The sequence below is a fragment of the Theropithecus gelada genome, chromosome 14, assembly GCF_003255815.1.
Source record: "Theropithecus gelada isolate Dixy chromosome 14, Tgel_1.0, whole genome shotgun sequence".
In the NCBI taxonomy this organism is placed as follows: domain Eukaryota; kingdom Metazoa; phylum Chordata; class Mammalia; order Primates; family Cercopithecidae; genus Theropithecus; species Theropithecus gelada.
The window spans coordinates 15,055,919-15,071,932 of record NC_037682.1 but is presented as its reverse complement, the minus strand read 5'-3'; the positions used below and the strand labels follow the sequence as shown (position 1 = coordinate 15,071,932).

At 35.0% G+C, this 16,014-nt stretch overlaps 1 protein-coding gene across 2 annotated transcripts in view; it reads left to right on the top strand.

Moving 5' to 3' along the window:
• ZFP91 (ZFP91 zinc finger protein) overlaps positions 1-16,014 on the top strand; it is a 41,682-nt gene that overhangs the window by 2,244 nt on the left and 23,424 nt on the right. For both annotated transcript variants that reach the window (XM_025355653.1, XM_025355652.1), the window contains exon 2: positions 3,495-3,523. In XM_025355653.1, coding sequence (XP_025211438.1) covers positions 3,495-3,523 — 29 coding nt within the window. The remainder of the gene's footprint in view (positions 1-3,494; positions 3,524-16,014) is intronic.

The following is a 16,014-nucleotide window of genomic DNA, read 5'->3' as shown; positions in this document are numbered from 1 at the left end:
TTTTTTTTGAGACGGAGTTTTTGCTCTGTTGTCCAGGGTGGAGCGGTGGCACGATGATCTCTGCTCACTGCAACCTCCGCCTCCTGGCTTCAAGCGATTCTTCTGCCTCAGCATCCCGAGTAGCTGGCATTTACAGGCTCCCGCCACCAATCCCGGCTAAATTTTGTAATTTTAGTAGAGACAAGGTTTCACCATGTTGGCCAGGTTGGTCTCCAACTCTTGACCTCAGGTTATCTACCCGCCTCAGCCTCCCAAAGTGCTAGGATTATAGGCGTGAGCCACTGCGCCTGGCCTGCTGTTTAATTTTTGAAGGAAAATAAACAATTTTTATCTAAAATAGTAATTTTACCTGCTGTTATGATTTATTTTTGCCCTGACTCTTGGCAACAAAGTACTAGTGGTGCTTTAATTCCATATAAATGTTACTGTTGTATATGGATGAAGATGACTTAATTAAATTCCTTTTTTCTGCACAATGTTCCTTGTGGGGAGGAAGAAATAAGTCTGAATTCTTAGCGCCACCCTCCCACCCCCGGCCATCCAATATCATAAAAGATAGTAGTGACAATGGTATTCTTCTTTCAGCCCACACATTATCTCTTGACGGTGTTTTTGATCAGGTTAAGCAAATTTTCATCACAATAGAGTTTTTGTTACACATTTTTACCTTATTCCATAATCTGGAAATCAAAGGAATGCTAAAGCATTTTAGCTTGGCAAACTTGTTTGATCAGTAACTGGGCCTGGTAGTATGCTAAACTAGATGGTAGAAAGTAAAATGACACATGGCCCTCATCTTCAAGGACCTTGGGGTGTAAGGGAAAGATGCGTTGATTAGTGGAGATATGTCACATGTGTGTATGGTATACAGATTTTCAGTCATAAAATACATTTTAAGACTTAGTGTTTTTCTACATAATTTAATCCTTTAAGATATTTCAAGAGGTTTTGAGTTCAAACCCTGGTCTAGTATCTTTTGACTTTGAATCATTTCTATTTTCCAAATGACATTTTGACAATTTTAAGAAGAAAGGTTTATTCTGTATTACTTGTTTGCTCTAGTCCTTTTTCCATATCCCAGCATTTCCCTCTATACAATCTTAGTAAACAGCTGTTGAACCTAATTTGATTCTCTTAATTAAAGTGATAGTAAAGTATACCATAGTTTAAAAGGTCAAGAAATAGGTAGATTTGGATTAGTTGAAACCTCTGTTCCCATTGGAAGACAAAATAATAGAGTGGATAAAGCATTGGACTTTAGTCAGAAAGTTTTATGTTCCAGCTTTGTATTATGCAGTAAGTGGCCTTGAGCAAGTCACTTAACCTCTTTAGATCTGCTTCATTTATAATTGATATTTTATAGATTTGTGAGATGAGCTTTATAGTTCCATATTTAGCTTACAGTTTTTATCATCTGATGTTTTTAACTTCTTTTCACAATGAAATATTTAGGAGTTATTGGGAAGAGGAAATATTTGTGGATTAAGGGGAAATAAAAATTTTTCATTATATGTGCTCAAGAGAAAGGCGCAGAGTTAAATGCTAGAATCATGATAAATTGAAGCATAGAAAGCTAGTAGGAAAAATAAACCAAATTTGAAGAAAGTTTATGTATCCATACTAAGAGTAAGACTGATCATTTGCTGTATGTTAGCCAGTAAATTGCAGTTATTTCAAGTGCACGTTTATATACTCTCTTTAACTTTTGAAATAAATACACTCCACAAAATATCTAGTAGCATTAGTATAGTAGTTTTTGCCTAAGATTTTTTTCTGATTCATCCATGTGTTCTGTTAATAGGGAATGAAATTGTCAAATTAAGACTAGGTTAAAATATATAAGGCTTCTTTTTATTCTTACATATAGTAGCCGTTTGTTTATCCTGTACATTTCAGAACTCAAAACTTTAGGGACAAATACTTTTTAAAAATTCTAACTTCACTGTGGAGTAACCATATTAGTTAATACTGAGTATTTTTAGATATCTTCCTTCAGATTCCGATTAAGGAAAGTATTTTCTGGTATGTGAAATTCCGTTTTTGGTGTATTTTCTTGGTAAAATTAAAACAGTAATAAACCTTTAGGTGACATTTCTTGCTGTTTCCCTTTTAAAGGTCATGGATAGTGAGGATGACAAGGTAGTAATATTCTGAATTGAAAAAACTTACAGTTCTTTGGAGAAGCCTTCAGTTGTACAAGACTGAAATCCTGAGTGATCAGGATCTTAATCAATATGATGATAGAAACATTGAACCAACTTTAAAGGTTTTTGGGGAAATTTGTTATATAATTTCTCAAAAATTTAGCAATTATTTTTACAGTTTTTATTTAAAGATAGGATGATTAGCAGTTATGGTGTGTTAATTGGGACATTGGTAATGTGATTTAAAATAAAATTATAATACCAGTCTTTTAAAAAAAGTACGGAATAAACAATGACAAGTATTATTTCTAAGTAGAATAGATTTTTGTGGTTTTTTTTATTTATAACGTTGTAACATAATAGAGTTTTTACTATATAGAGGGAGTCTTCACTGTATTTTGGGAGGAGCAACAACAAAAAAACTTTGTACTGTTCAGAGATACTCTGTGGTATCTATATGATAAATGTTCAGAGCCTGTTGACTTTTGAATTTTAGTAGTAAGTATAGGAAGTTCATTATACTGTCCTCACCAGTTATGTATGAGAGAAATTTTTCTGAATTAAAAACCTGGGGATATATCTGATTTTTGGTGTTTTTTGGGATTTTTAAAAAGTCTTCAGGCTGTAACAATTTTTAAGTTTTTTACTGTTGCTTTTTAATTTGTAAAGAGCAAGTTACATTTACTTGTGAGGTCCATCTATTATTGCCTTTTCACAAGTACATTTTGATTTGGTTTTAACAAACAATTTTGGGTCTTTTTAACAGTTCATTAAGTTTTTATTATGAAAATTATTAAATATACACAAAATAGGGAAAATAGTATAATGAAACCGCAGTATTGATCACCTCGCTGAGATTTTGCTATGCTTACTATGTCTGTCCTCCCTGTTTTGGCAGAAGTACTTTAGAACACATCCAAAACATTTTCATTTCATCTCTAGTTAGTACATTTATATAAAATGAGAACATTTTCTTATATAATCACAATATAACAAAATAAGTAATATTTTCTTTGTATCAATATTTTAGTTAAAAACAGCTGTTTTGAATGATATTCTAGCTCTATGCTGTCAGTTGTGGTAGCCACATGTGGCTATTTAAATTTACATTAATCAAAGTTAAAAATTCAGTTTCACAATTACTGAATGTTTCAAGTGCTCAGTAGCCACATGCGACTGCCATATTGGACAGTGCATATATGTTTCCATCACTGCTGAAAATTCTATTGGACAACACTGGTCTAGATGCTTTCTTTATCACTCTGCAGGTGAACCTGAAAGAGATAAATATTTATATTTTCAGAAAATGTGCTAGATTGTTCATTAATGTTTGATTCTTATTTCTTTCAGATGCATAGAAAAAGTAACAACTGATAAAGGTAAGACTTGGTCATCCTTACCTCTAATGTACATTACATTGATTATCTTACAATCTGTTAGAAAGCCTCATCATTCAAATTGTTCCCCATTTAAAAGTAATTTTTATTTGGTAAAAAATTACTGGAGTTGTTAGAATAGAATCTATTTAGATGACAGTAGGTTTGGATAATAGAGTATTTCAGCATTATTTAGAAACCTAATAATGGCAAATCAAATTGTTTGATGGTAATTTATAGTAATTTTTTTAAGCCTTTTATTTTTAAATGAAGTAACAGACTGGAATGATACACAGTATACAGAATGAAGTGAAGGCGAAAATCTTGATGCTAGTGGAGATACAGATTAAAGGGTGAAGAATGCTGAGTGTTAAAAGAATTCAGCCTGGTGAATAATTAAATTAGGTCAATATTAGGTCATTTTCCTTTAAATTTGAGTGTTCACACACCAGATGTATGTATTAAATATAGTTTTCTGTTTTCCTGGATTATGACAGGAAGCTAATGTTCACTTTTTCAATACCTTTTAAAATACTTTATTCTGGCTTTACAGATTAGGTTATTAAAATTTCCCTAACATGTTGGACCAGTTGCTTATTCGTTTCATTTTTTTTTTTTCTAGTTTTTGGCTGTGTTCCTTGATGTTAAATTCAAACACACAGCATTCTCCTTAAAACTGGAACAAATATACTTTTAGGCACATTTAATTTATTGTGTGTGACCTTGAACCAATCTTAACAGCCATTTTCCAAACTCCTGGAATCCACCTAGGATCTGAGAGTCGATTAGTTTTTAAGGTCTACTTATAGCCTGCTTCTATTTCTATAAAAGAATATATGTATATGCATTTTATATATCAGTGTATGTATTACATGTACATGAGAATCTTAAGGTTTTTCTGTTCTTGATAAAGAATTCTTCGAGAACATACAAGGCAAGTTTAAAGCCTGGATTTTGTGCCATATGGAAGAATGACAGTGTAATTAAGAACCAATAACTTGAGTTGGTGGTGGCTGCTTTGTAAATAATTAGATTTCAATGCTGAGGTTTCTTGTTTCTCTGAATTTTGGAATCTGAGGCTAATATTTCATAGTATACCAGGCAGAAGTTTTTCATACCTGGCATTTTTTTTTTTTTTTAATGTAGAAACCTTTGCATGATTATTTTGTCTAACAAGTTTTTTGTTCCTGTTGTTGTTACTTAGAAAATAAGTTATGTCTGCCAAAAATGGAAGGTCTCACATTTCTTATTCAGACATCAATTTGGAGATTTTATGATGTGAAGAAAATGTAGACAGGTAACAAGTCTAGAGCATTCTGATTAAAACGAAAAGCAACCTGCCTTTGTCAGAGTTGAAATTACCTTACATGCCCAGAGAAATCACTATGGGTTGCCTTGAGACGAACTTGAAGAAAGGTGGAAATTTGGAGCCCCTTTTGGAGAGAAAAGTAGATGACCTTTGGGTAGATTTTTTTTGTTTGTTAAGTAGCCACAGGGTTTAGCCAGGCTGGTTTCAAACTGCTGGCCTCAAGTGATCCACCTGCCTCGTGTGTAGATGTCTTAAACTAGAAGTTGACATATTGGCATGTTTTGTGGTTGTGCAGCTGTGGAGAGATTAAAACTACATTCTGGATAATTTGATCCGAAGATCAATCCCACTTTAATCTACTGTTTAAAGGCCCTGGATCTAGATATTCTCAAATGTCAATCTTCATATCTATTAGTTTACCTATTAAGGTAGCTGTTCAACTGTATGAACAGTAGATAGGTATATAAGAACTATAACATTCATACAAGATGTATGAATAAAGAAATGGAGGCTTGGGTAGTCGCTTTTTCCTGTTGTGTTTCATGTTTAGAATTCACCTTAATTACTTTTCTTCTGGTCATTTAACTTCTCAGTTATTCTGTTACTCTGAAATAGTCCTTATGTTCAGTCTGCTAAATTTTAACTAAAATAACTCATGTTGATTTCAGAAGTTAAAGGTTTTTCAAAACTTTAAACAGGTTTTACTTTTTAGAGGTAAGACTGGCCCTCTGTTGTATTAATGCTGAAAAGATGTCTTCAAGATTGTTTTTACTCTTACTTACTCAAACCATCTAGAAATTGTATGCCTTCTTTGCGTTGAAGAGAAGAACCTTTGACATACACATAAACAATATTGCACACACAGAGTAGGCAACTTTCCATGTTTTTTAAATTAAGTTGCAAAGTGTTACTTTCATTTTTTTCAAACTGAAATAATAAAGAAACCTGTTTTTGCTACCCTTTTTTAGCTGTGATTGGTATATAAAACAAATGGAAAGCTACTATGCTAAAATAGTGTTAATTCATTCAACAAGTAATTGTTGAGCATCCACTATGTGTCTGGCACTATTCTAGGCACTGGGTTGTATTGGTAATCAAATAAATCAAGAAGTCAAAACAGTGTAATAATGTTTGGTGAAGTTGGAGTTGGGAAAGCTGAGTTTAGATGAAATGATAAGGGAATACCTTTTGGTGGAGGTGACACTTGAGATTACACCTGAATATATGCAGATAGTTAATTTGGACAAGGAACATTCCACACAGAAGTTAAAAAGGATAAAATGCTTCAAACTTGAAAGCTTAGTTTACCGCTGGGAGAGAATTATCTTCATCATTGTGGAGCTTCCAAGAGTGTTAGCAGAAATCTTAAGGGATGGAGACCTAGTTCCTTTTTAACTTGGCTTTATGTTTTCATTGTTTCTCTGTTTAGAACCAGTGTTGTACTTATGATTATAAAGTAAAAGAATGCTTTACCTACATGTAATTTTTAGTTATCCCGGTGTGCATTTTAATTTATTTCACTTTCTAACCTCTAACTAGATATGTTTTGAAGGCTAATTGTTTTTTCTCCCATCTGTTAGGTCCTTAGTGATGAATAATAGTTAAAACTGCCTATCAAGATAAAATATAAAAATGAAGACTGGAATACCTTAATGTTTATTAAAGTATGTTTTAAGTGTTTAATGGAATGATAATAAATACTGTAGAATCAAGTAGATGTGGGCAGTGCTTGAGTTCTTAATGATAGGTTATTTATTGCAGAACTTTTCAGAAACTTCGATTTTTGAGTAATGTGTAGTGTAAATACCAAAATTTTGCAGCGATTACCTAACCTATTTGACTTATAAGACCCCCTTTTTAAACAACATTTTGTAAAACTGGAGTTTACAGAAACCATACTTGGAAATACTGCATGCTTGAAAATTTGATTATGTAAAATTCTGGATCTCAACCTTTTATTCAAAAGCATTTTACTCTCCAGTGCTGTTATGAAATAGTGATGTTTGACAGTGGTTACTGTGTGTCTCTGACTTGTGTAGTCAGGAAAAAAAAAGTCAGTCATCAAATTCATAACAGATCTCAGCATTTACTTAGATTATTTGGAGCTTAATTGTTAAGTATTTACATTATCTAGCTTATCATAATCAGCATACTGTCTAATTATTACTAAAGTATTAGTTTATTTTCATTAGTTTTCCTCCTGTCTGGATGACATCCTCAGCTTTTTTCTTATGTTGATACAGTCTAATTTATAGCTGCATTTTGTTAAATTAGAATTAATTTGTTATTAACAGTTTTCATAGATTTCAACAGAGTTTTATTTTTCCTGTATTGAAATATCTTTGATTATCTCATCCTCTCAAATCAGTCTCTTGTATCCCATTCATCTTGGCCTCTTGTCAACTTGCAACCTCAACGTAACATCGACTGTTTCTACTTCCTTCACAGATGCATCTCTTTTATAGTATACTTTTTTGTTGGTTTTTCTTCCTTTCTAGTATATTTAAAGAATATTTTTATTATTTCTAAAAATACAGAAGACACATTTTCATGCTTTTTTTCCCATTCCAGTGAGAAAAATCTAACTTTGTAATTCTTACCATTTGAGTTTGTATACAAAAGGAAGAATTGAGAAGATACTGGGAACATCGTTTTCACAATGCTCTCTTGAAAGATTTCGAATCTCCTTGCTAATGACCTAGTTTTCCTAGTCAAAATAAAACCTTGTAGGTTTTGAATAGAAAAGAGTTCTGAAAGGAAAATCTGTAGGTGAGAAAGGGCGTGTATAAGCCCAGTCTTAACACTCAGATAGGCTTTTAAGGTTTTTTTGGTTTGTTTTTGAGACAGGGTCTCACTTTATTGCCCAGGCTGGAGTGCAGTGGTGTGATCATGGTTCACTGCAGTGGTAATCTCCTGGGCTCAAGCCATCCTCCTGCCTCAGCCTCCCAAGTAGCTGGGACCACAGAAGTGTGCTGCCATTTCCAGCTAATTGCTGTTGATTTTTTTTGTAGAGACAGGGTCTCACTGTGTTGCCTAGGCTGGTCTGGAACTCCTGGGCTCAAGCAGTTCTCTTGCCTTGGCCTCCCAAAGTGCTGAAATTTATAGGCATGAGCCACTACACCCAGCCTGTTAGTTTTAACTGAAATATTCTCCTTTACCAATTAAATGATACTGTTCTAAATTTAAATGTAAGTTAAAAACAGTAACAACAACAAAAGCCTCTTTCCCTGGCTTCTCTTAATACTATTGAGATTGCCTAATATTTCAAAGCAAACTTTAATTATTTGTGGAAAACAAAGTGCACGTAATGATAAAAATACACAGAGTAGTTCAGTTAGGTTTCAGAAACTCAAGTTTCTGACAATATTATAATGTTGAAGCCTCAAAGGCTAAATACATTAGATAGGCATTTTTGTTTGTCCTTCCTTCCTAATCTTTTATCTTAAGGTAGCAGTAATTGTATTATTTTTCTTAGTATGAGAATAATTTACTCAGACATCTTGTTCCATGTTGGGTGTGGCCCCGATCCTTTAATCCGTATTTCCAGTTCAGACATCCAGACCTCCTTTGGTTCTTCTTTTCTATTATTAATTTCCTACAAATAAAGATATATGTCACTTACCATATATGTGAATTGTGATGCAGGCTGAAAAAGCCTTGATCATCAGCTTATTTCAGTTACGAGATTACCTATCAGGTAAATGAGTCTTAACTTTATAATAATTTGCCTGTTACAATTCAACTTATTGCCATCTTCGACACAGTTATAAGTTTATTCTGTTATATATATTATTTTACATTGAGATCCCTTTTCCTGCCAAGACTACTTGAGAGTTAAAGCAGAATGCCCTGATAGAAGAAAATTGAAGCAGAGGAAACTTAAAATCCTTAGTAGGGAAACCCATATTCAGCCTGTATAAATCCAAAACCTTTAAGAGAGACTTATCTGTACATGAGGGCATAACTTACCCTCATTTTGAGATGAGCCTTAGTGGATAATAATCTCTGACAAAAAGGAATTGCCCCCTGACTCTTAAGTTCAGGAAGGAAGAAGTTCCTCTGAATTAAAACCAGCCAGAATAATCTAATGCTATCCGGGCAAAGGCTTCTTTAGCTTCATAACAAAACCGTCTAAAAACTTAATGGCTTAAAACACAGCAATTTATTACTTACTGGTTGGACCATTACCCCCTCGTCATTGGTCATTCAGTTCAGACTTGTTTTATATTATGGTGGTTGCAGCGCAGTGTTCCAAAATCCTGAAGACAGTAACTGCAAGGTGTCTTGAAACCACCCCCACAGTATAATCAATCAGTTGTATTTCTGTATATCAGCAACAGAAAATAGAAAATTAAAATCATAAAATCAAAAAATAAAATTTATATTAGTATTTACAACTCTATAAACAAGATATACTGCTGCATTTACTTAGGTCTTTAATTTCACTCAGCAATGTTTTGCGCTTTTCAGTGTATAGGGCTTTCACATTTTTTATCCCATTTATCCCCCAGTATTTCATATTTTTTGATGCTGTTAGCTTAATCGGGATTCCCACTGTGTTTTAAGAGTGGGATTGATTCTTTAAGAAAGAAGAGGTGCCTAGATGGTTTGTGGATATCCAGCCATGGCTACTATATATTTATATTCTATTATTTAACCATTACCTAACTGAAGGACATTTGATATTTCTGAGTTTTTTTTCCCTGAGATTACAGGTGATTTTTAGAGAAATTCTATTAAAATGTTCCATATGTATATAGAAATGCACATATTTTAAGACATATACGTGTACTCTTGTTTCTCCTCTCCCTTCTTCATTTTATATTATATTATTTTATAAGTGGGCAGACTTTTGAATATTCCCAGGGTGAGCCCAATCATGTAAGCATTACACAACTGAATAAAACATAATCGGTGTTTTGGAAACTCCTTTATGCTCCTTCAAGTCAGCCGTCCCCAAGTGTAACTACCATTTTGACTTTAAATAGCAGAAATTGGTTTTGCCAATTTTTGAATTTTACATAAGTGGAATAATACAGTAGGCACTGTATTTGTATCTGACTTATTTTGCTCTTCATTTGTGACAAGTGCTGTGTTTGTCATAGATGGTTTATTTTAGTTGCTGTATAGTGTCCCATTGTGGGAATATAACCACAGTTTAACTGTTTTACTGTTGATGGATGTTTGGGCAGTTTTCTAGTCTTTATGACTAGTACTATGATGTGTATTTTTGAAATACAGTGTTATTGGGATTATAATTTACATATCATAAAATTCACCCATTTCAAATGTACAATTTAGGGATCTTGGTACATTTTGTGAATTGCACACCTATCATCACAATACAGTTTTAGAACTTTTTCTTCACCCTAATAATATCCTTCATGCCTGTTTATAGTTAATCCATTTTCTCACCCCCAACCCTAGGCAACCATTAATCTACTTTCTGTCTGTATAGATTTGGGTTTTTTTGGACATTTTGTGTAAATGGACTCAGACATACAATTTGTGTTTGTATACAGGAAGCATTGCATGCAGGCAAGACAAATTTGTACCTAGAGTGTATTCCAGTAAGAACAAAGCACTTCCATCATGGAAGTGGTCCAATGTAGCGAACCTTGCATCAGGTGAGCTGGCTGATCACCCCAGTGATCCCATATCAGGGACTCGGTGTTGGTCTCTGCTGCTGGTACATTGGGCAATTAGCAGTGGCTATAGCCAGGTCAGCCTTGGTACAACTCACTCTGGGTTTGGTTTTCAGCAATCTCAGTTTTGCAGCTGTAGTAGGTAAGTATTGTTTTCAGGAAAGACACAGAAACTTTGAGGTCATTTTTGTGGTGCTTGAGCTGGGAATTTGAACCCCTGAGCACATCTTTTCTTTTCTTTTTTTTTTTTTTTTTTTTCTTTTTGAGATGGAATTTCACTCTTGCCCAGGCTGGAGTGCAGTGATGTGATCTCGGCTCACTGCAGCCTCCACCTCCTGAGTTCAAGTGATTCTCCTGCCTCAGCCTCCTGATTAGCTGGGATTACAGGTGCGTGCCACCACACCTGCCTAATTTTTTTATTTTTTTAATAGAGACGGAGTTTCACCGTGTTGTGTCCAGTCTGCACATCCTTTTCTTTATCCACTTTGTGTTTTCTAATTAGGAGCAGCCAGCTAATTTCATTATATCATTACTTTGACCAGAATGTTCTAAGGTATCAAATACATGATCTATAAAAAGAAGGAACTTCTGTCATTCATGACAACATGGGTGGAACCAGAAGACATTATGCTAAGTAAAATGAGCCAAGCACAGAAAGGTAACACTGTATGATCTTGCTTACATGTGTCATCTAAATAAGTATCTCATAGAAACTTAGTTACTGGAGGCTAGGGGGTAAGGAGGTGGAATGAGAAAAGGGGAGATGGAGATGAAAAGGTACATACAGACTTTCAGTTAAATTGGGAGGGTAGGTTTTAATGATCTATTGCATTGTGTGTTAGTCCCTTTTGAGTTGCTAGAAAGGAATATGTGAGACTGAATGATTTGTGAAGAAAAGAGTTTTATCTGACTCGTGGTTGTGCAGGCTGTCCAGGCATTGTTCCAGCATCAGCTAGACTTCTGGTGAGGCCTCTGGAAGCTTTCGCTCATGGTGGAAGGTGGAGGTGGAGCAGGTGTGTCACAGAGCCAGAGCGAGAGAGAGGGGAGGAGGGGCTAGGCTCTTTTAAACAACCAGGTCTCACATGAAGCCATAGAGAACTCACCTATTACCGCAGGGATGGCACCAAGCCATTCATGAGGGATCCACCCGCATTACACAAACACCTCCCACATCCAATATTGGGGATCACATTTCAACATGAGATTTGGAGAGGACAAACATCCAAACTATATCACACTGCATGATGACCACAGTTAATAATAATGTATTACGTATTTCACAGTTGCTAAGTTGGTAAGTTGATACGTTCTATTGTTTTGAATGAAACTCTTATTAAGTTTTTCCATCTGTCCCCAGCAGCCACCAGATGCTCAGACAGAGAGCACCAGCAGGCGATGCAACTGCATGGGTCCCTTTATCAACACTGTACTTAGGCTACAATAAATTTATACGCAAATATTTTTCTCTGCTCTTTCCTTTTCTTAAACGTGTCTTCAACCTTAGTGCTACACTTGTATATGTCTTTCATACCCCAGAAAAAGCAATATGAACAGAACAAGGTTGTACTGTGGTTGTTTTTAATATATGCAGAACTGCTGCTGGAAGAGAGAAATCAATGAATAAGCCAGATATTGGGGATAGCCAAAAACAACACATTTCGTGAATATTGAAAATGATCCATTTTATATGAACCAAGCTAAATCTAGACGGTAATAGTTGTTTTTATGTGCTGACAATTCCCAATTTTATGTTTGTAGCCCACTCTGTCCTTTGAACTTAAGGCCTGTTGATGTTTTACTCAGCAATAAACTTAGACTTGGTCAAAGCAGAACATATATTCTCTCTAGTGTCTCTTCAAGAAACAAAAAACCCTGATTTTTTTCTTTGTTTTCATCATCAGTCCAATTGTTCAAGTCAGAAATCTAGAATCCCAAATCCTTGGCATCTCCCTCTATCCCTGTTAAGTCATTCTCTAGTCCTATCTCTTCTGTTTCCTAAGTATTTCTTATATCTCTAATTCTTTCCATATTCAATGGTATTACCCTCTTTAAAGCCATAACTATCTGTTGCCTGGCCTATTGCAGGTTTTTAGCTGGTCACCTAGCATCTACTCTTGCCCCTACCTAGCTCATTGTCTAATCTGCAACGAACATGAACATTAAAAATGAAAATCTGATCATGTCACCTCTCTGTTTAAACTGTCTGTGGCTATTAGGATAAGATCCAAATTCCTGGAAGGCCCTTGTTAAACTTTTTCATGCCTCCTCAGCGTGATAAATGATGGGTTTTGTTATGTTTTCTCTGCTCCAGTCATATTTATCTTTTTTTCAGTTCTCAAGACATATACATGTACTCCTGTTTCTCCTTCCCCTTGTTTATCAGCTAGGTACCACTTAGTCTTCAGAGTTCACCATATTTATTTAAACTTAAATGTTGAGCTAATTCTTAGCTACAGAGATCATTAAGTTAATGAGCACTAGTTTTAAGAGCTGTGCTTTCAGAGAAACCATCCTTTCACCTTCTCAAACTTATGTCTGCGCAAAGTCTTAATGATTTTAGGAAGAACTAACTCACCTAATGTCTATACTTTGAACGCTGATGACATTACTTTGTGATTCTATTTTTTTTTTTTTTTTTTTTGCTCCAAACTTTTAATATCTGCAGAAATTCTGTGAAAGCCTAATATTTTTTATCCTTTCTATCAGTGCACCAGTGACTGATGTCTGGCTTTGAAATCGGTAAGCCAGGAAAAATTATATGTAGATGGAGTAAACAGATAACTAGAATAAGAAAGAAAAATCTAGGTATCAATACACAGTGTTGATTTAAAAATGAGTACACCGTTTTGGAATGTAAACATTCTTAATTTCTTAAATACAATTTTAAAATCTCATTTGTTTTTTGGTTTTTAATCACAATAAAATTTCTCTAGTTCTGTTTTGAAACATAAGGAAATACAGCATGTGGCTTTAGGTTAAAAATTCACTCATGGAATAATTCTTATAGGTGTTTCACGTTAGTATATTATATAAATGGGGCCCTCTTTTGGCACTTGAGTCCAAGGCTGGGTGGAAATGAGCCAAATCTGGATTGAGCCCTTGCACTGGCGCTTTCCTGTTCCTCGTTTATATGGTTAGGTGTGGTACAGTAGAAAGAATATAGACTTTGGACTTAGATATACCTGTGTTCAGTTCCCTCCACAACTTTTAATATGTGGGAAAGTCAGTTATTTGGTTTCTTCATCTGTGAAGATAAGAATAATAAATACTTGACAGGGTTATAACTGATTTTTGAGAAATGAAAAAATGAATATATTACCTGGCAGTTAATACTTAAGATTTGTTAGTTGCCCAGAAGAAATTTAAATACTTAGAGATTTGAAGACCTTTACATTTAGTATCTTCCCAGCTTATCAACTAACCACACCTTGTTTCTACAATAAAATAATAGCATTGATTATGTTAGAATGGCCCTTCTAACTTAAAGTATTCTTTCATGACAAAGTGGCTCTCATCTTTTGGAATTTGATGGTTTGACTTGTTATATTAGTTATCTCTGGCTGTAAGATTGGGATAAATCATATTTCATTGTTTGCTATCTAGAAGAAAACATTCCTGCCAGTAGTATCAATCTCTTTTTTTCTTTTTTTTGGTTTTGAGACGGAGTTGTACTCTGTTGCCCAGGCTGGAATGCACTGGTGCGATCTCAACTCACTGCAACCTCTGCCTCCTGGGTTCAAGCAGTTCTCTTTTCTTGGCCTCCTGAGTAGCTGGGACTGGTGTGCACCACCATGGGCCTGGCTAATGTTTGTATTTTTAATAGAAACAGGGTTTCTGTTGGTGAGGCTGGTCTGAAACTCCTGACCTCAAGTGACCTAACCCACCTCCACCTCCCAAAGTGCCGGGTATAGGCTTGAGCTAGCACGCGTGGCCTAGCATTACTCTGTTTTTGTCTCAAGTCATAGTATAAACCACTCTTACTTCATACCTTCTTCTTTCAAGAATGTACAGTTGGCCCTTGAACAACGTGGTAGGGTTGGGGCACCAACTCCCCCTCACAAACAAAAACCTGCATTTAACTTCCCAGAAACTTTACTAATAGCCTACTATTGACCAGAAGCTTTATCAATAACATAAAATCAACTAATTCATATTTTTTATGTGTATTATATCCTGTATTCTTACAGTAAAATAATCTAGATAAAATGTTATTTAAAAAACCATACGGAAGAGAATATATTTACTATTCATTAAGTGTAAGTGATCATTATAAGGTCTTCATCCTCTTCTTCACATTGAGTAAGCTAAGGAGGAGGAAGAAGAAGAGTCATTACTCTTATCTCAGAGGGTGACAGAGATAGAAGGAGTGGCAGGAACATTTACAGAAATACAATTTCTGCCTGACTTCTTTTTTGCTTTTTCGTTTCTCTACAAATGTTTCTACACTTTAACCATTTGCTTAGTTTCAGGGCAGGTATCATAGAAGGGTTCCTGTCATAAAAGGAAGTCAGAAGCAGTCTTGAATAATTGGAACCTTTATAAGTTTTTAATGTTAGTTTGTTTTCCGACATTGCTTCTTATATGTTGTCTTTTTCATCGTCTGGCACCTGATCAAAAGCACTCATCTTCATCATGTCATCTTGTTGATTCCTCTTCTGTGGTGTCTGTTTGCACTTAAATTTATCCAAGATGCTTATTTTTAAACTCTTCACCATCACCAGCCCACCACCACCTTTTTTTTTGGCCATATTCACAATCTCTTTCATGATTTGCTTGATTGGCTCTGCTGTAAATCCTGTGAAGTCATGCACAACATCTGGACACAGTTTTCTCCAGCAGGGATTTTCTGTAACGATGACATCTTCAGTGGTGTAATCCTTCCTGACTTTCATGATGTTCTCTCTATTGAGATTTTCTTACATAAACAGTCCTTTTCCATAGAATATCGTGTAATGAGACTTAAAGATTCTTATGACCCCTGATTGGGAAGGTGAATTAGAGACGTTGTATTTGGGGGTCAAGTAGACCACTTCAACACCTTTGATGTTAAACTCATGAGGCAGCCAGGGGCATTGTCCAATATCAGAAGAACCGTAAAAGACAGTCCCTAACTGACAAGGTACTTCCTCACTTCAGGGGCAATACATCAGTGGAACCAATCTAGAAAATTAGTTCTTGTTTTCCTGGACTTTTTGTCGTATAACCAAAAGATTGTTGGTTTTTCTCTTCAAGGCTCAGGAGTTAGTAGCTTTATAGATGAGGGCAGCCCTGATCATAAATGTAACTGCTTTTACATAAAACAGTGGAGTTAGCCTGTCCTTTCCTGCTTTAAATCCTGTTGCTTACTTCTCCTCCTTACTAATAAATGTCCTTTGTAGCATTTTTTTCCACACTGGGGTAGTTTGCATTAAAAACTTAGGCAGATATCCTTCCTCAACTGTTTTCTTAACAGTGCCTGGGAACTTGTCTGCTGCCTGTTGGTCAGTAGAAGCTTTCTCCTATTAGCTTGACTTTTTTTTTTTTTTTTTTTTTTTTTTTTT